The following is a 20,889-nucleotide window of genomic DNA, read 5'->3' on the forward strand; positions in this document are numbered from 1 at the left end:
CTGAGAATAGACACAACAAACCGGGTATCTTGGCAGGGCTCAGACAAAACGACAATTCTGCCCCTCTGCTCACCCTGGGGTTCTGTTCTTCTAAGGTCTTCCAGCCAATGGGGCCATTGGCCTGAGTTCAGCTCAGGATCTGGGAGATCATAAGCTCTGCATCTCTCTCTTCCTCTCTGTCTTCTCCTGGAGCCCTTTTCATTGCTCTTCCTTCCTTCCCTCAGCACAACATCCGCCCTGCCCCACCCCCAGCCCTGAGGAGAAGCGGGGATACTATGACAGCCGCTCCTTCAAGAATAATATACTGGACCCCCTTGCTGGTGCTCTGCAGCGTGGCCTTCCCCACTGGGCTGTTGTGGAACGGCTACGTCATATTCGTCACCGGTTGCCGTGTGGAGAGGACGGCCAGCACCGTGTGGTTCCTCAACTGGGCCGTGTCCGATTTGATCTTCATCCCCTGCCTGCCCCTCAGATTCAACTTCATCTTCTCCATGCACGGAGACTGGGCCAGCAGGCTGAGCAGCACCATCACCTCCCTACACATGTTCTCCAGCGCCTTCCTCCTCACGGCCATCAGCGTCCATCGCTGCATCCTCGCGGCACAGCCTGAGTGGGCCCAGAAATGCTGCACGGCCTCCCTGGCCTGCTGGGTGAGTCTGGGTATATGGGCCCTGTCTGCCGGGTTCAGCTTGTGGTACGGTGACCTCTGGGAATCCCTCCTTCCACCTGCCAACACCAGCCTGAATTTCTCACTGGATGAAGGGAGGGTGAAGGTCGCCATCATCATCCAGTTCCTGGCCGGGTTTCTGATCCCATTAGCCTTGATCTTGATCTCAATCTTCTACGGTCTTCAAGCTGCCAGGCTGGGAAGGAACCGGCTGATCCAGGCCAAGCAGCTGCTCAAGATCCTTCTGGGTTTGATCCCGACCTTCTTCCTCTGCTGGCTGCCCTATCGCGTCTTCTTCTTCCTGTGGATTTCAGCTGCGCACCCTCGGCCTGTTCTGGAAATAGGAAGCACATCTGCTTGTGTCCTGACATATGTCAACAGCTGCCTCAATCCCATCTTCTACCTCACCATGGAGGAAGAGTTTCTGAGGTACCTGGAATGCACACACAACCCCGACACCAGTGACCACACAGGGCTGGAGCCAGCTGACTAGGGGAATGGACGCTGTTGGTGGACATGGCACGGGGAAAGAATTCTGTTCACCGGCTGCTGTCGGCTCCTTTTGATCCCCAAATTGTATTTTGGCAAATAGATTTTTGGTCTTCTGCAGAGGAGTGTGAGGAGAATGAAGAACCCGTCTCTGCTTGTGTGTTCTATGGCGCTTGCTTGGAAGCCAGGAAATCGCGAGACGAGTTGATGTACCCCTGGAAGAGCTCTGCCTGCCCCCGGGCCGTGCGTACCGCTGGCTGAGGCCCACTGCCGTACACTGTTCTCCAAAGCTCGGGGCTCAGCACAGCAGCCAAACCACCTGGCAGCATAATTTAGGTACTTGGCGTAAGCTGCTAATCAGGTCCCCCTTTCCCTTTCCTTCCGCGTCCTCTGCAGCAGTCCCAGAGTTGGAGTTGGGACGCAGCTCGGAAGTGCGGAAAACCCATCTCCGCATGAGCTTGTGCCCTGGAGCTGGCCTCCAGTGCAGACAGCGCCTCACCGGCAGCTCAGCTCTGCCACAGGGGGCGTGAGTAACGGTGCTGACGCAGGCCGGCTGGAGGCTGGGCTGTGGTTTGTGTGGTCTGTAGCCCAGCGCGAAGGTTTCCTTAGCAGGGCTGGGGACGCTGCAGCAGAGGCCGGGCTCAGATCTCCTGCAGCCGACTCCCAGCGGGGCTCTGGTCTCTTTCCCAGCCGGGAGGGCCGGGGGGCAGAGTCCCAGCTGGCATCTCTGCTCCTCGGACCTCACCCGGTGGAGCTGGCTGGACGTGGCTGTCTCTGTTCCTTGCGGGGTGCCTGGCCCGCTGTCCCCCAGACATGAGCCTCAGAACGCAGACACCTTGCTGGGACCCAGCGAGGGGAGTTTGTGGTTCACGTGGGAACTGGAGGCCTGCCAGACTTTGCAGAGGGATCGGACCTGGCCATGTCCTGTGATCTCCACCATCCTGCACAGGATTCCTGCTGCCGGCTGAGCCAGTCCGGGGAGCTGCAGGCATCGCGTCGGGGACCTGGGACGGGGGTCGTCTCTGAGGTGCTGCGTCCCCCCAGGACATGCAGAAGGAAATGCGGTAAACCCTCCAGCTGCCCCACTGGGTCTCCCCCTTCCCTGCTTCCCCATCTGCTCCATGCCTCTGCTCTGGAGAGAGCCAGCTGAAATTCTTGAGGGTCCTTTTGGACGTGTGAGGCCCCATCGTGCAAGGTGCTGCCCAGTTCCCACCGGAGATCAATGGGAAAGACCCTGCCCAAATCCCAACCATGTTCAGGGCCCCTTGTGCTGGGTGCTGCACAGACTGACTGGGAGAAACAGGCTTGGCCACAGTGAGGTCACACAGTAATGGGAGAAATGTTTGGAGGGGAAACTGAGGCACAGGTGTAGGACATGACTTGTCCAAGATCTCCAAGCCATTCCATGGCAGAGTCTGGGATGGAACCCAGGAGTCCTGACTCTCCATCTAACCACTGACATGGACTCTTGCAACAGCCTCCTTTTCACAACAACCGTTTGGCTTGGTCCCGCTCTCGTCTTTCCCTCACGTTTTCCCTCCGGGGAAGCTGCTCTCTGTCCTGGAGATTGTTGTGGGGAGTTCGTTCAGTGGCGATTTCGCCTGCTCCACTAACTCACCTCCCCAAAACGGCCCACGCCGCACACAGACTCCACTTCAACATGATGGCAGGGGTCAGACGAGACAAACTTTGTGGTCCCTTGTGGTCCGATGCTTCTAAGATCTTCGAACCATTGGGGTTGTTGCCCTAGGAGGTTTGATCCTGTTTTAGTTCAGCTCAGGATCTGGAGAGTTTATCAACTTTCTCTCTCCCTCTTTGCCATCCTGTCCGCCCTGGGAGCCGTTTTCATTGCTCTTAGCAGCGTCTTTTTGGGGAGTGAAGCAAATTTAACTCTGATTCCAGGGGCTACCTGGGCATTAGAAAATGCGAGTGTTTTGAGGCATAAGGATCTTGCGCAGAAAGGGGTTGCTATCTGCCTGTTACACACACGTGCCCTGTCACACACACTGGCTGTCACACACTGCCTGTCACACACACCACAGGAAAGCTGCTGGCAATCTAGCTGGGATGCAGAGACAAGCATCCCCTGATGTTGGACTTGCCCCAGGAGGCCTGGAAAACCCGGCCCTAAGCCCCCCGCGGCCAATTGCCTGGGAGAGGGTGGGGAGCCACCCCCAGTGCATGGCTCTCCACGCCCACATGGCTGCTCTCTGCCAACACCAGGAGCAAGTGTGGACAAAGAACAGGAGGTTCCTCACAGCACCACAACCTTGCACACAAACCGTTACTGTGCAGAGAAGGCCCCAGAAAAGGGCGAATAACTCCCTCCTGATGGCTTCAGTTAAGGGAGTGATGGGAACTGGGGAGCGGAGCCCTGTCTGTCTGTCTGTCTGTCTGCAGGCACTCTAAGGCCAGCCGCGCTCTCTCTCCCTCCCCCATACAGACCAGCAAGCTCCCTAGATGCTGGACGACCAAAACAGACGGAGCAAAAGTCTCTTCTGTGCAAAACTTTCCTTACGGCGCTTGTGTGGGAATCAGTTTGAATTTGAGAACAGTCAATGGGGCAATGAACCAGCAAATTGGTCAGATCCCAGCTGGGTCAATGGGCCGTAGCTCCACTGGAGTCACTGGGGCAGATCCCAGCTGGGTCAATGGGCCGTAGCTCCACTGGAGTCACTGGGGCAGATCCCAGCTGGGTCGATGGGCTGTAGCTCCACTGGAATCAATGGGGCAGATCCCAGCTGGGTCAATGGGCTGTCGTTCTCCATCTAGTCCCCACTCAGCTCCCTATGCTGGGAACGGGCCGGGAGCACCGAGGGACAGCCCCGTACTCTGCATGCCCTGCGCACATGACCACAGCTCTGCCAGTCCTGGTCTTTCATCATCTCCCCGCAGGGGAAGTTATGAGCCTGTGGCCAAGAACTGAGCAAATTCCTCCCCTCCTGCTTTGGTTGTAGCAGCCGTGGGGCAGGGCACGAAGGAGGAGGGACACCTGCCCCTGGCCGGAGGAGCTGCCGCTGAGCCACTGCCACCCACCAACCCCCGCTACCAGCTAGCAGAGCGCCCACCTGCGTGTGGGGTGGGGGGAGGGGTGGACCATGGCTGGGCTTGGGTTTGGCTTAGTGCAGACTTAACCTTCCTGGCCTGTTCTACCCATCGTCCATCCCCCTCTCCATCCACCCCCATGCTCTGTGTGTGTCTCTTTCTCTCTCAATCCCCATACAGCCCCTCTATCTCCATGCACCTCCTTATCTCTCTCTCTCTCTCTCTCTCTCCACACACACCTTTATCTGTTCCCATACACACCCTCGGTCTCTATGCACCTCCTTTTCTATCTATCACCAAACACCGCCCCTCATCTATCTAGCTATGTATCATCACTTCCACGGGCGTCAGGTGTGTATAATTTTTGGTGGTGGAATGAAGTTTAACTGTTAATTCAAACTAAGGGGTTTATCTTGGACTCGCGCTTCTCTGCCGTGTGTAGACGTGGGCAGTTACTTCAGGCTAGTCAGTTTCCAAAATGGCAACCGGCCAGGAATATGCTAATCAAGCGTGGGATATTTAAATCCCGCGCTTCATTAGCAGTTTCGGTCACCCTCATTAGCCTCCCTAGTTCGAACTTGGGGGCTAGTGTAGATGTAACTTTACTCTTTTTCACAGAATCTCTTTTGTTTACTAGAGCTCTCAAAGTTCTTTTACGTGAAATAAAGTCACTTTCTTCTACTTACAGTGATGTCTAATTGATCATGAAAATAATGTCACCATACCATTGTGCCTGCATGGATGTGCCATAATGATGTCTATATTCAAACCAAGGATTTTGTAAAATATTGTCAGATGATTTTGTAACGTAGTGGATTGGTCAAAATCTTATCATAATGTACTGGCTTGGTTTTGTTCTAGTGACGTATAAGAAATTTTTCAATGTTTTTAATACTCTTATAACTTTCTCCCTGACTATTTTGTAATAAAGCAATCACTCTCAAATGGTTACACCTAGAGTCAAGTTTGATACTTGGCTTTAATATGTAAATTTCTGAGTGTGAAGGTGTTCGCCAGGGCTTCAGTTATTGTGATTTTAAGTTCACTAATAAAAAGTTTAAAGTTGGCTTTGTACAATAATGTTTATTGGAATGAGACCTACTTTAAAACACAAAGACGACTTTTTTCTGATGCTTGCTTCAAAAAAAAAAAAAAAGGCGTTTTACTGGCAGCTCAACCCACGAAAGCTCATCACCTAATAAACCATCTTGTTAGTCTTTAAAGTGCTACATAGTCCTGTATTTTCTTCAACCACTGTCTGTCGTGGACGGAGCTCTAATCTCTCTCGCCTCTGGTGTTTTGTCTCTTCACACATCCTGGTTACTGAATTGCCGTTTCCTACTGGGCTATTGCCTTTGTTTGACTACTAGTTATAACTTCAAAGAATGACCAGCAAACAGAAAGAACAGGCTGTCCTGAGGGACCCATCCGGGCAGGGCCGGGGAGAGATCCAGCTCCAAATATTGGAGGAGCAGGGCCCCCGGCTCTGAATACTCCTGGAGCACGGGTACCACGGGCCCATATGACTAGCCCATGAGCACTCCCCGTCTATCTTTTTATCTACGCTCACCAGTCACTGATTCACTGATATCCACTTTCTCCAGGTCTCTCAGGACAGCTACTGAACTTCAGCACAGATTGCGGGAGAACAACAAGGCAAATCAGCCAGATCCCAGCTGGGCCAATGGGCCGTAGCTCCAATGGAGTCACTGGGGCTGATCCCAGCTGGGTCAATGGGCCGTAGCTCCATTGGGGTCACTGGGGAAGATCCCAGCTGGGTCAATGGGCCGTAGCTCCACTGGAGTCACTGGGGCTGATCCCAGCTGCAGCAAGGCGACGTTGTCCTGTTTCATTCGGGGTCCATGCCCGTGGCACAGGCAGGCTGGGATACTTGGTGGGGTCCTGATTCAGGGTGGACGAGCACTGACAGGAGGGTGGAGCTAGGAGCCTCCTCTCCCCACGACAGCCCCTGGGGGTGGTAACGCTCTGGCCAGTGGTCTTGGGGAAATGGGCGGGGGAGGGAGGGCTCAAGGGCTTGCCAATCCCGCTCCCCAGAAAGAGCCATGGCCAGACTGAGCAGGGTCGGCTCCATGGCCAGCCTGCCTTATGGGCGGAGCAAGGCAAACACCTGACCTGACTCTGTGGCCAACATGCCTAGTGGGCGGAGCAGGGCAGGAGCTAAGCTGGGACTGAGGGCAGGGTGGGCCTAGATGGTCCATGACCCTCTCCAGCTCTGGCCCTGGTATGTCCCAGACACTCGTCCAGCAAGTGGCTCCAAGGGTCGTCCGAGCCCGACACTGGCTGGAGAGCTCGTGGCGCTGGGCACGTAGAAGGGGGAGGGGCAGCTCAGGAAGTTGTGGGGACAACCCATCCTGCGCTGGCAAACAGGCAGCAAACAGCTGGAAACAGGCTGCTGCAACAGGCAGAAGCAGCAGAAGTTCCTGGCGATGTGCCAGGCGCTGAAAAACTCCCGAGCTGGGTTGTTCTTTCTCCCCTGCAGCAAGTCCCCAGCCCTTCGTGCCCTTCTCTGCACTGAGCTGTGCACCCCACTCCCCTCCTAGGGCCGGGGGAAGAGCCCAAGATAAGAGCCCTGCCCTTCTCTAACCACTAGACTCCCCTTCCCTCCCAGAGCCACGGATAGAACCCAGGAGAGCTGGTTCCCAGCCCTGTCATGCTCTAACCGCTACACCCCGCTCCTGACCTAGAACTGGGTGATAGGACGCAGGAGTCCTGGCTCCCCGCACTGTTGTAAGAGCTGGGCCTGCCAACATCTCTCACCTGTGAAATCACGACCCCCTCGCACAGCCGACTGCAGTGGGCACAGGTGCCAAGGGAACCCCAGGGCAGGGTGGCTGGTGAGCTGGGGCAGGGGAACCCCAGGGAAATCACAGCTTGGAGCCACCTCCCGAGGCCTCTGCCAACCCCTCCCCAGCCAGGAGTCTATGAGCCGGGAGCCGGTGGGACTGGAGAGCCGCCAAGCACAGTCGGCATGTTGGGTTCTGGGCCCCCCGATGGACGCATGGTGAGGGGTCAGCCCAATACCGCCCCCTCCAGCGGCTCTGGCTCCATCCCACCCCTTTGTGGGGCCTTTCCCTCCCCCAGTCTGGTTCCTCCTGCCCCTCCCCGCCTGCCCCCGGGCTTGTACAGCCAGACCGGGGTATTTTGCAGCCCTGAGGCCCGTCTGAGCCTGGAGGTGGCCGAAAGTGACACCCGGAACCACCTGAGGCTGCTCTGAGTTTGACAGTCGTTTTCTCGCCCGGCCGCCGCTTCCTCGCCCTTCGGCTCCGGGTTTGTCCTGTTGGGTCTCCTAGAAAACAGCCTCGGACTTGGAGCAGAAGCATGGGCCAGCGGCTCCCAGACGGGCCTCTCTGCCCCCAATGGCACGGAGGGGGGGGGGGGGAAGCCAAGGCCTGACTCCGAACTTTGCCCCGCAAAGGCCATTCACTCGACTCCCCGCTCCCTCCGGGGGTGCTAGCAACAGGGCGTTGGCTGGACTCACGAGCTGGCTCTGGGAGCCCCCTCGGATCTTCTTCAACACTGTTCTGCGCTGGAGCATTTCAGGTGCATGGTCCCTCTTTGGGGCACCTTTGTTATAAATTAACAAAGTGGCCTCCTACCCTAACCACTACACCCCACTCCCCCGCAGACCTGGGACAGGAGTCCTGTCTGCCCACACCCGCCCCTGCTGTAAGCCTCACTCCCCTCCCAGACCTGGACAAGGAACCCAGGAGTCCAGACGCCAGCCCCTCCAAGCACTAGACCCCACTCCCCTCCCAGACTTGGGAAGAGAACCCAGGAGTCCAGGCTCCCGCCCCTCCCTGCTCTAACCACTAGACCCCACTCCCCTGCCAGAGATGAAGAGAGGACCCAGCTGCCCTGTCCCACCCCAGGGTGGGTGACAGGGGTTACATCATTTTTCTGCTGCTCTCTGTCTGGGCGGAGGCTCGCTCTTCTTCCCCTCTTGGCCACTTCCTCTCACGTCTTGCTGGTGGCACGATCCCAGCATCCTGTGGCCCCAGAGTGCTGGGCACCACTGACCTGGAGGAGCAGGTGGGGCTGGCTGCAGGGAGAGACTCAGCCAGACAGCCCCACTGACACAGAAGGAGCCCCCCCCCAAGCATTGGGGCCATCCAGAGGTGCGAGAGGGGGACCAGGACGCCTGGGCTCCATCCCTGACCCAGGGGAGGTGCAGGGACCTGGGGGGGTTAGAGCAGGGATGGGGGCAGGAGTCCTGGGTTCTATCCCTGCTCTGGTTGGGGGGGCTGGAGCTAGGCATTGTGGGTTCTCTGTGGGTGCAGTCTAGTAGATTAAAGAAGGGGGGAAGAGGGGAGCCAGGACTCCTGGGTTCTGTCCCTGCTGTGGGAGGCAGGGAGAAAAGAATGAATGTATGTAGCCCTGACACTGGCACTGGGGTGGGACAGGACTGCTGGGTCCTCTCTCCATCTCTGGCAGGAGAGCGGGGTCTAGTGGTTAGTGCAGGGTGCGTGGAGCCAAGATTCCCAGGTTTTCTCCCAAGTTCTGGCAGGGAAGTGGGCTTAGAGCGTGGGAGGGGCGGGAGCGAGGACTGCTGGGTTCTCTTCCCGACTCTGGGGGGGGATTCTCAGGTCTGGAGGGGGGACCTGCCCCCTCACAACCAGCGTAACCGGAGCCCCCAGCCGTGGCGGGGAGGGGAAGTGGCTCTGGGACGTTAAGTCTGTTCGTGCTCCTCCCTTGTGCAACAACTGCCCTGGTTGGACATCGCAGGGCTTGGGACCCCTCCCGGCACCTCTCAGCCGGTCGGTGAGCTCCAGGCCTCGGCCCCACAAGAGCCCCCAGGGCAGCCCCAGCTCTCCCCACAGCCAGCCCTTTGGGGGAGGGGTCGTGGGCTTATCGTGGGAAGATCTGTTCCCACGGCGATGCTGCCTCTCTGCAGGAACGTGCCAGATTTATGGGCTTGGCCTGCCGGGGTGTACCCACCACTGACTGGGTCACAGGGCCCTCCCTGGCGTAAAGCACTGGGCCCCGCTCCCCTCCCATAACCCAGGAGTCCTGGCCCCCTTGCCCTCCCCACCTTCCCCCGCCCCTCCCAGAACCAGTAACAGAACCCAAGTGGCCTAGCCCCCCGGCCCATTTCCTACCCATGGAAGGGTCTTTGCAGAACAATCATTGAAATAAAAAGGCTCAGAGGGGTCACCCTGTTAGTCTCCAACTGTAAAAACAATAAGCAGTCCTGGGGCACCTTGGAGACTAACACAAATATATCTATATATCAGCAAAACCCACTTCCTCAGAAGAGCTGGAGAAATGTAACAGGAACCTAGAATTCACCACAGAAAAAGGAGGGAAAAAAGTACCTTTCATTTGTAGGTCCAGTTCTAATGAGGCTAATTGAGTGGGCTGGAAGTGTCCCCTAAATACCTTTTCAGGGAAAAGTTTAATGTTCAAGGCAGGGCAGGCTGGCTGTGTAATGCAACATCCAGTTCATGTCTTTGATCAAGCCGAGGGAAACTGTCAGATTTGCAGATGAAGGTCAATTCTGCGCTCTCTGTCTGCGATTGGCTGGTGAAATGCCTTTGTAGAAGGATGGCTACTTGTCAGTCCAGGCCTGAGTCTCTGGGCGGGTTAAAATGCGCCTCCATATTCCCACTGAAATAGTCATAAACAATCCACTGAGTGTGGTGCAACACACAACCACGCACAGGCAACCTGCATTTTGATCTTACCTCTGAACTTGTTAGTGGCTGGTATTTCCGTCCCTCCTCCTGCAAACATCTGACAGGTTTTGAGTAGCATGAAGTGAAATATTTTGATCAAAGTGGAGCGGGGGAGGGTTCAGTGAAAAATGAAAATTTGGTGACACTAAAACATTTCACAAATCTGGGCCATTTTCACCAAATTGTTCGCATCAGGCTGTGACGGACCGGGCCGTGTCTGGGTACAGCTGAGGGCGTCCGCTCAGGGCGAATTGCTCAACTTCGGGGATCCTTACAGCCCCCAGACTGGTGACCTCTCCACACAGGCCACAAACCAGTCCCACAGAACGCTTCAGCCGCCTGCCTGAAGCCTCACGAGCAAAACCCCTCCGAGACCCCAGCAATATCCATGCCCCAGACGGCCCTGGGCCTCATACACCGGTGGGGGGGTCCTAGCACCCAATCCCACCTACCCCGAACAAGTTCTGTCCAGTTCCAAGAAATCAGCCACAGATCCCTGGTCAATTTCCCCTTTGGACCGTACCCACAAATCACGCTGGGCCAATCCTTTAGAATCTAACAACTAAAGGTTTATTATTACAATAAAGAAAAGCATGAGAGTAAGTTTGTTAAAGGAATAGTACGTTACATGCGTCGAATCTCCCAGTTCTCGATGCAGGCTCTAGCATAGATGTTACAGCTGCTGGTTTAAAAGTTCTTGTTGCGCATCCTAGGATCAGGATGGGTTCACAGGTCTTTTGGGTTCTTCAATCCCTGCAATTCTGCCTCTGGGATGAAGTGCTGAGCTGAAAACAAAAATGAAGTCCACCACATGGCCTATTTATCCCTCCTTCCTGGTCTCTTCTTGGTTAAAGCAGGTCACCTGGTCCACCTTATTCCTGTGTTGCCTGCTGGTAGCCCTTAGGTATGAGTCACCTCTCATTCTTTAGGTGTGTCCTTGGCCCATTGAGTGCCATTGTCCCACAGGGCCTCGGTAATTAGCATGTCCACAGGCCCGGCCCTGCCCAATGCTCAACCACATGCAGGGAAATCTTCAGTAGCCATACAAGTACATGCTAATAATTGCACACGCAGACATTATACACACACATGAACAGCGTACATAGGATTAGCAGACAGTGAGCTTCTATTCAACACCCCACATGGCCCCCCTTTTATACCATTTTCTGGGGGCCAACACCCCCACCTATGGGTGCAGCAGCAATCTGGCTGCTCCCCTCAAGATCCAGTAATGTGACACAGGCTGTGATGGACCGGACCGGGTCTGGGCACAGCAGGGGGGCATCTGCTGGGCGAATTGCTCAAAACTCAGGGCTCCGTACAGCCCCAGACTGGAGACCTTCCAAACAGGCCACAAACCAGTCACACCGAGCACTTCAGCTGCCTGCCTGAAGCCTCACGAGTAAAACCCCTGTGACCCCCCCAGCTCTCCCTGTGCCCCAATCAGCCCCGGGCCTGCACACAGGTGAGGGGTTATAGAACCCAATCTCACCTACCCCGAACGGGTTCTTCCAGTCCTAAGAAACCAGCCACAAGTCCCAGGTCAATTTACACTCTGGAGCTTACCCACGAGATCACGCTGAGCCAATCCTTCAGAATCTACAATCTAAGGCTACGTCTACACTGGCATGATTTTCCAGAAATGCTTTTAACAGAAAAGTTTTCCGTTAAAAGCATTTTCGGAAAAGCACGTCTAGATTGGCAGGACGCTTTTCCACAAAAGCACTTTTTGCGGAAAAGCATCCATGGCCAATCTAGACGCGCTTTTCCGCAATCTAGACGCGCTTTTCCGATCTCCATTTTCGCAACTGGGGCTTTTTTGCGGAAAACAAATCTCTGCTGTCTACGCTGGCCCTTTTGCGTAAAAGTTTTTCGGAAAAAGACTTTTGCCCGAACGGGAGCAGCATAGTATTTCCACAAAAGCACTGACAATCTTATATGAGATCGTCAGGGCTTCTGCAGAAATTCAAGCGGCCAGTGTAGACAGCTGGCAAGTTTTTCCGCAAAAGCAGATGATTTTGCAGAAAAACTTGCCAGTCTAGACACAGCCTAAAGGTTTATTACTTGAAGAAAGAAAAGCAGGCAAGTAAGGTGGTTAAAGGATAATACATGACATGCATTGAATCACCCAGTTCTTGTTGCAGGCTCTCAGCAGAGATGTTACAAACTGCTATCTTAAAAGTCTCTGGTGAACATCCTATGTCAGGATGGGTCCACGGTTCTTCCTGGCTCATTGTTGCATTCAAAACTGCACCTGGGATAAGGAGCTGAACTCAAGACCAGATGGAGGGTGCCACATGGCACTTATATACCTCCCCTGGCATCCTCCTGGCCAATGGTCCATTGACCCATCCTTGTGTCCCAAGTCAGCAAGTATTCTCCTGGCCGGCTTGCAGGGATCCAGACATTCCTCAGCTGTGTATTAGCACCTAGAGATTCATTGTCCCTGGAGCCTTGCTAATTAGTGCAGTCACTGGCTGAACATTCCTTGCCCATGGCTCTGCCTCAGACAGGGAATTGTCCAGCATCAACACAGAGTACCTAATGATAACTCCACACTCAGACATTAGACAAGTACATGAATAGCACCCACTGAATCAGCAGAACAGAAGCTTTCATGTGACACCTCACTTGGCCCCCTTTGTACAGACTTTTGGGGCAAACACCCCCCATGGGTGCAACAGTGATCTTTAGAATCCAATAATGTAACACAGACATGCCCCCCACACACACATCTTGCCAAAAAACAAATTTCCTCCCCAGATTGAAAGGTTTCCACAGGACATGTTTGGAAACAAAATGTGTCCATTCGAAATGACTCCTCATTTGGGAATATCAAGTTTTAAATTAGTCAAACCCATTAAAATTGCTCAAGATGCAAACGATATGGTTCGGTTCTGCTCAAAGGAAATGGATCCCAAACTGATTTTTCCTGACATTTTCAGCCACTTAAAATTGTGAAAATCTTTCATTGTGGTTCAACCTGAAACCACTTTGTTCCCTGGGGAGTTCTGAATCACCAGTGACCAGAAATGCCCCTTATTGAAAGGGAGGCTAATCATAAAACCTCACCCACTAATTCCGATTGGATGCAACACTTGCCATCCTTTTGAAAATCTCTCAGAAGGCAGGGGTTCCAATATCTGAATAATTCCCATGATGCTTCTCTGAGTCCTCTCCAATTTATCACAGTCCTTCAGTTGGGAGACATTGACCAAACCTAGTGACTGGGAAAACAGTAAGTTACTTTACCAGACAGGTGCCAGGAGCGTCTCTTGAGCCCCTCCCTCTATCGTCTTAGTTCAAGTGTCTCGCTGAGTGTCAATGTGGGTGTCACATTACCTAATTGGAGGGAAGCAGCCAGATCACTTCTGCACCCCTAGGCGGGGGTGTTGGCCTCAGAAATTGGTAAAAAAGGGAGCCATGTGGGGTATTGAATGGGAGCTTATTGTTTGCTGATCCTATGTACGCTATTTATGTGAATATATAATGTCTGTGTGTGTAGGTAGGAATCTGTAATCTGTGTGAAAGCTGAATATTTCTCTGAATGTGGTTAAGCATTGCTATGGACAGGCTGATTAGCCAGGCCCTGTGGGACAATGGCACTTGATGGGCCAAGGACACACCCAAAGAATGGGGGCTGTCACCTGAGAGCAGCCAACAGGAAACACAGAGATTGGCCTCTGACCAGGTGACCTGCTGCATACTAGAAGAGGCCAGGAAGGAGGGATAAATAGGCCATGCGGTCGATGCCATTTTTTTCTCAGCTCAGCACTTCATCCCAGAGGCAGCACTGCAGGGATCGAAGAGCCCGGAAGACCTGTGAACCCATCCTGATGCTAGGATGCGCAACAAGGACTTTTAAACCAGCAGCTGTAACATCTCTGCTAGAGCCTGCATCGAGGACTGGGAGATTCGGTGCATGTAACGTACTGTACTTTAACAACCTTACTCTCAGGCTTTTCTTTCTTGTGATAATAAACCTTTAGATATAGATTCTAAAGGATTGGCCCAGCGTGATTTGTGGGTAAGATCCAGAGGGTAAATTGACCAGAGATCTGTGGCTGGTTTCTTGGAACCGGACAGGACTTGTTCGGGGTAGGTGGGATTGGGTGCTAGGACCCCCCCACCTGTGTATGAGGCCCGGGGCCATCTGGGGCATGGATATTGCTGGTCTGTCGGAGGGGTTTTGCTCGTGAGGCTTCAGGCAGGCAGCTGAAGCGCTCTGTGAGACTGGTTTGTGGCCTGTTTGGAGAGGTCACCAGTCTGGGGGCTGTAAGGAGCCCCGGATTTGAGCAATTCGCCCTGAGCGGACGCCTCAGTTGTGCCCAGACGCGGCCCGGTCTGTCACAGTGGGCAACAGGCCACAGGAGTCCATGTAAAGACTGGTGTTCCTGCCCAGGCACTGACTGGTTGGGAGGCTGCCCGGGGAGATGACTAACGGAGGGGTTGTGTTGGTGTGTTCCAGGTGGAGAAAGGTCCAAAGGAGAGAACAGGAGACACTCCCATGGCTGTGAAGGGCACCGCCCTCCCCACAACTTCCTGGAGTGATTACCCCATGACTTATTATGGAGAAGATAAAGATGATGACCAGCAGAAAGCGCTGCCAAAGAGCATGCATGGGCTCTCCATGGTGATCTACTCCATTGCCTTCGTGCTCGGAGTGACGGGCAACGGGCTGGTTATCTTCATCACCAGTTTCCGGATGAAGAGAACTGTCAACACCATCTGGTTCCTCAACCTGGCCGTGGCTGACTTTATCTTCACCTTCTTCCTCCCCCTCAGCGTGGCCTACATTGCCATGGATTTCCACTGGCCCTTCGGGCTGGCCATGTGCAAGATCAACTCAGCCATGGCCTTCTTCAACCTCTACGCTAGTGTCTACCTTCTCATGGTCATCAGCATAGACCGTTGCATCTCCGTCACGCTCCCGGTGTGGGCCCAGAACTACCGCACGCCTCGCCTGGCTTTATTGGTAGCTTTGGCTGTGTGGGTCCTGGCCTTGGTTTTGTGTTCTCCGAATCTCTACTTCCGCCACACGGGTCCCTCTCCGAATAACAAGGACATCATCCACTGCTACTATAATTTCAACACGACCCCGGACGGGGCTACCTTGGAGGAGAGTGAGAGGATTACCTATATGAACCACCAGGCCATGACCATCAGCCACTTTGTCTTCGGCTTCCTCATCCCCTTTGCCGTCATCGTGTGCTGCTACGGCGCCATCTTGGTCCGCCTAAGGCGGGGCCACATGACTCGGTCTAGTAAGCCCCTCAAGGTCATCACCACCATGATTGTGGCTTTCTTCCTCTGCTGGTTCCCCTACCATGTCTTCTCCTTCCTAGAGTTACACTGGACTGAGAGCCTGCACACTGCCATCATCATAGGCCGCCCCTTGACAGCCAGCCTGGCCTTCATCAACAGCTGCCTCAACCCCATCCTCTATGTATTCATGGGTCACAACTTCAAGGAGAAGCTGTGCCGGTCCCTCTTCTCCGCCTTCGAAAGAGCCTTCAACGAGGATGCCGCCAGCACCAGGACCTACACAAAGAGCAAATCCACCGTGGAGATGGAATCCCTGGCCACCTAGGAGCCGTGCATCTTCTGAGAACTGGGAACCGCAGCTGGGGTCAGCACGAACCTCTTCCCATCATAAATGGTGCAAAATGGACCCTAAAGACTCTGCCGTCCCATGGACATGATCCCGACTCAGCTCTTTTGGTGCCAATATGCCCTTGCCAGAGATGTTCTAGGCTCATGTGGTCCTTCCCCCCTGAATTTCCTTCAAACACTGTGAACCGATGCATCCATGCAGATGGACGGAAGCCAAAGAAGGATGAAACAGATCCTTCACTGATTTCTCTGTATTAAATGCATTCAGCAACACGACCATAGACAGGCTTTTCTATACCCAGGAGTGATGTGGGGGGCACCCCACGGCAGGCATCTGGTCTTCATTTGGTCTTCCATTTGGTCTCTGAGAACAATCACAAACACCTTCTTCCCCTGCTTCTCTCCTTAACGCTGCCTTTTATTGAAAGTTCCAAATAAAATATCGGGGGTTGCAGAACTCTGGGCTGGGAATTGTGTCGGAACAGGGGGCTGAGACAGGGCAACAGGCAGTAGAGATCTGGAACAGAAGCATCTGCTCTCTTTGTTTACCAAAAAAAAAAGACCTTCTCAATAAGGGTGGAATTCTTTGTAGGGCAGGTTAGCTCGTGGTAGCAGTGGGGTCTCTCAAAGGGGTGACGAGCACATTAGAAGCCCTTGTCATGAAAGTAAAAGATGTCTTGTTTGGAAATTGAGCTCCGGGAGGAGTCTAGTGGGTAGAGCAGGGGAGGGGAGCCAGGGATCCAGGATTCCTGGGTTCTATCTAAAGTCCAGGGAGAGGAGTGGGGCCAAAGGTCACAGCTGGGGTTACCAATCCTCCAGGATTGGCCTGGAGTTTCCCAGAATCGACCTCCATCTCCTGGTGAGGGTTGAGAACAATTGGGGGGTTTTAAGACCAGCGGCACCTGAGAGACTCACACAGGGCTACTCAACTTTGTGAGCCCCAGGGACCACGACGATACTTACAGCACATTCTGAGGTCTGCAACCTAACTATGATTGCCTAGACATGCAAATATATGCAAATAGCTTCCTTCACACTGGTGTGCATGAATACAAAGCACTTCCCACAATGCACTGGTGCTCCCGGCACCTCCTCCCTGGGGGCTAGAAACCCTGACCCCCTGTTCTAGCCAGTCCGTCCGCTTGCGTCTTGATGCCTCACCACTGTGGAGCGTGCTCCCAGGGGAGGCCGTGTTCAAAGGCTCTCACCCATGGTTAGCATGTTGAGCCCTGTGTCATGATTATGAGGGTTAGCCAGCAGCCTGGGGATTAAAGGGTTAACTACACCTAGCCAGGTGGAGTGATCAATAGGAATGTAGGTGGGACTTTTCAAACTGGGACAAAGGAATTTGGTTTTTTTTTCCTTGCTCCATTTTGTCTCAGAGAGTTCTCTGCAGCTACAGAGAGGGACAAGCATGTCTCTTTCTCTCTCCAAGGCACCATTCTTCATTTTCTGTAAGTGGGGTAAAGTTTAGGCAGTTTCGTTAGGTTTTATTGTGTTATGGATTGGGTATGGGATCTGAGATCTGGCCCTGCTTAAAAGATGTTTTGGCTTTTCTTTGTAACTAAGTTCTAGGCCCATGGAGTTTCTCCAGGAGTATATTTTGTTACCTTCCTCTCTAGTCATTATACTTGCAACCAGAATATTGTTGTAATAATAAAAGTTCTTTCTTTTCTTTTATTAACCTGGCAGTGGTTAATTGTGTGCCCTGATTTTTGTTTTAGGGGGAAGATTTCCCAAATGATCTTTCCCCTGGTTTCTTTAGCAACATTTGGGTGGTGGCAGCAGAAGTTTTATTCCCAAGATCTAGGTTTTTAAGATCTTGGGGGAAGTTTTATACCAAAGCCTGGTAGATAAGGCTTTGGGGTACACTTGCTGGCCCCCACTTCTGCATTTATCATGCCAGAGTGGGGAAGGAGCCATGACACCCTGTGTAAACCCAAATGGCACCACAAGTCACAAACGTACAGGTGGCGTGTTGAGTAGCCCTAGAATAGAAGTACGTGTCTTGTGAGCTTCGACAGCTTCAGCTAGAGCGGAGCACCCTTGTGACAGCAGGGTGTGTGGGGGTGGGGACACTGGGACTGGGTGTGATTTGGGGGTAGGACATGGTGGGGCTGGGCGAAGCGCTGGGCACGAAACAGAAGGGACCCTAGAACAGAAAATCCACCCGAAACACACAATGGTCCAAGGCTGGTCAAGGTTCTATCCAGTGAGATGGTGACAACGTGTCACATTTAACATCTTTATTAATGACCTGGCCGAGGGGATGGGTTGCACCTCAGCAAGTTCAAGGGTGGCACTAAGCCAGGGGGAGAGGTAGAAATGCCGGAGGACAGGGATCGGGTCCAGAGTGACCTAGAGAGACAAAAGGACTGGGCCCAAAGAAATCTGCTGAGGTTCATCAAGGGCAAGTGCAAAGTCCTGTCCTTGGGACGGAAGAATCCCAAGAATTGTTACAGGCTGGGGACCGACTGCCTGGGGATTCCAGTGGAGGAGAAGCTGGAGATGAGTCAACAGGATGCCCTTGTAGCCAAGCAGGCTAATGGCATGTTAAGTTGTATTAGGAGGAACGTTGCCAGCAGATCTAGAGAAGTGATTGTTCCCCTTTATTTGGCATTGATGAGGTCACATCTGGAGTATTGTGTCCAGTTCTGGGCTCCCCCGTACAGAAAGGATGCAGATGCTTTGGAGAGGGTGCAGTAAACATCCACCAAAATGATTAGGGGGCTGGAGCACATGACCTATGAGGAGAGGCTGAGGGATTTGGGTTTGTTCAGTCTGCAGAAGAGCAGAGTGAGGGGGGGATTTGAGAGCAGCCTTCAGCTCCCTGAAGGGGGGTTGCAAAGAGGCTGGAGAGAGGCTGTTCTCAGTGGGGGCAGGTGGCAGAACAAGGAGCAAAGGGATCAAGTTGCAGTGGGGCAGGTCTAGGTTGGATCTTAGGGAAAACAATTTCCCTAGGCGGGTGGGGAAGCGCTGGGCTGGGTTCCCTAGGGAGGGGGTGGAATCTCCATCCCTGGACAAAGCCCTGGCTGGGCTGATTGAGTTGGGATTGGTCCTGTCTTGGCAGGGGGCTGGACTTGATGACTCCTGAGGCTCTTCCAGCCCTGTGATTCTATGAGTCCATGAACATGCTGCCTCCTAGTGGCCAGCTGCCAGACAGGCCACACCAGGTCCCTCCCGAGCCCACCAGAGACACCGAGTGTCCAAAATGGGGGGATTTATTTACAACCAGGGTGGGATCCGGGGCTCTGACAAGCAGCAACTCTGCACACGGGCTGTTAACAGACCAGGGAGCCCCCAGGTCCGATTCGTGCCTGAGTCTCGGTTTGGAACGTGACCGTGGGAGCAGTGACCCTGGCTCAGTATTTCCACCCATGAGGAAAGATGCTTCCCACCTAGCGGGAGGGAAAGGGCCACGAGGACGAAGTCGATCTCCCTCCCAAGGCCCTGGGGGAATGGCACCCGTGACTCTGTGAGGACACCTGCTGTCACCACGTCTCCAGATGCCATCTTGAGGGCGCGGGGGTCTGGCGTGCCTGGTGCCCCACCCCTGGGAGGTCTGGCAACGCGGGGGCCCAAAGACTGAACCAGGGCAGGTGCAGGGCCCGGGTGGATCCGGGGCAGCTGGTCCCCTCAGCAGAGGCGGAACCAGGCCCCAGTCCATGGCGCACACTGAGTTCAGTTTGCGGTTTGGGTTTAGTTGCTGGTGAGCTGCTTGGCGCCACCCTGGGAACCACGTCACGCCCGCGCCTCACTGCTCTTGGCCTTGTTTGGCCCAGTGTGAGGGAAGTGGCTCCCTGGGGCGAGAGTTGCCCTGGGCCCTGAGGGGGCATCATGCTGGGCAGCTTGTCACAGAAGCACAGGGCAAGGGGGAGCCCAGGGAACCTGTTCCAGGTGGCATCCGGGGTGTGTGGAAATCCATTACAAACCCCTCTCCACTCTGGGAGACAGGGAGAGCCCAGGAGTCCTGGCTGCCAGACTCTGACCTCTGCTGCTCTATCCACTAGACCTTACTCCCCTCCCATAGCCAAGAAGAGAGCCCAGTAGTCCTGGCTACCAGCTCTCCCTCCACTGCTCTACCCACTGGACCCTTCTCCCCTCTGGGAGTCAGGCAGAGAACCGAGGAGTCTTTGCTCCAAGCGTCCACCCTCCACTGCTCTACCCACTGGACCCTGCTCCCCTCCCGTTTCTCAGACGGCTGGTCTGCTATGAACAGGCCTCCACTTCATTCTCTGCCCTCAGCCACCCCCTGTAGTTTCTCTGCTCCCCCACTCACCCTGGTGTGACAGGGACGGGGCCTTGCCAGGATGTGGCTACCCCCCCACCCGCTCTTGGCTCCTGCCCCCACCAGGCCTGCCTGTGAGAGCATCCGCCTGAGAACTGCAGCGATGCTGGGACCCCGGGGGACCTGACATGCAGCAGGGAGCAGCAGGAGCCTGGCGCCTGTGAGGTTTGCAGACACTAGCAGCCCCCCCTCGCCTCCCCCTCTGCTGAGCCCCACAGAAACCCACAGAAAATCAGCTTCCTGGCCCCCCACATGGTCAGCCTGTCTGAGCTGCATCTGTCACGCCGGGGACCACGGCTGAGACACCCCAGCCCGACACACCACAGCCCTGAGACAGGCAAGCAAAGAGCAGAAACTACAGGAAGTCGGGGTAAGATGTGACCTAGTGCTGTCCAGACCTGACCGAGATCAGGGCCCCGTTGTGCCGGGCGCTGCCCAGACACAACTGAGATCAGGGCCCCGGTGTGCCAGGCACTGCCCAGACCTTGAGCAAGATCCAGGTCCCCTCGTGCTTGGCCACTCAACTTCCTGCCTAGACCCCATATAAGATCAGGACCCCATTGTGCCAGGTGTGCTCTTCCCAAAGATGTTTTTGTGGAAGTTCTCTTCGGAAAAAAGCTTCTACTGAAAGAAGCCTGCAGCCTAGACATAGCCTCACAGTTGTCTTGGGGCTTGTCTATACTTACCCAGAGATCGACATATTGGACAATGATCTTCTGGGGTTTGATTTAGCAGGTCTAGTAAGGCCCTGAGCAATCGATTGCTGATTGTGCCCCTGTCAGCTCTCATACTCCATGGTGTCATGAGGAGTAAGGGAAAGTGATGAGAGAAATTGCAGGGGCTGCAGTTGTGTATCTTAACTTTTGAACATGGAAGGCACTGCATTCAGCCGTACGCAGTGGAAATCCCCCTCTCCGCTGGTGTAGACCTGGCCCTAAAGTACAGACAGGGAACAAGGAAAGGTACAAACATCTGGCGCTCCCGGACTTTGTCTCTGCCCGGGTGGGCTCCTGGCCATTAATCGCCTTCCAGGCCCTTCTCTGACCCCTCCTCAAGTCTCTCAGGACCTTGGTGGGGTGCAGGACAGGGCACCA

At 54.4% G+C, this 20,889-nt stretch overlaps 2 protein-coding genes across 2 annotated transcripts; both read left to right on the forward strand.

Moving 5' to 3' along the window:
• The first annotated feature begins 275 nt into the window (after positions 1-275).
• LOC142819687 (chemerin-like receptor 1) lies at positions 276-5,422 on the forward strand. The gene has a single exon (XM_075908233.1). The coding sequence runs from the start codon at positions 276-278 to the stop codon at positions 1,158-1,160; it is 885 nt and encodes a 294-aa protein (XP_075764348.1). The 3' UTR covers positions 1,161-5,422.
• Positions 5,423-14,369: 8,947 nt separating this feature from the next.
• LOC142819532 (chemerin-like receptor 1) lies at positions 14,370-15,944 on the forward strand. Its single transcript, XM_075907386.1, has one exon. It carries the CDS (start codon positions 14,402-14,404, stop codon positions 15,482-15,484), a length of 1,083 nt encoding a protein of 360 aa, XP_075763501.1. The 5' UTR covers positions 14,370-14,401; the 3' UTR covers positions 15,485-15,944.
• Positions 15,945-20,889: the final 4,945 nt, after the last annotated feature.

Source organism: Pelodiscus sinensis, chromosome 24 (assembly GCF_049634645.1).
Source record: "Pelodiscus sinensis isolate JC-2024 chromosome 24, ASM4963464v1, whole genome shotgun sequence".
NCBI classification, from domain to species: domain Eukaryota; kingdom Metazoa; phylum Chordata; order Testudines; family Trionychidae; genus Pelodiscus; species Pelodiscus sinensis.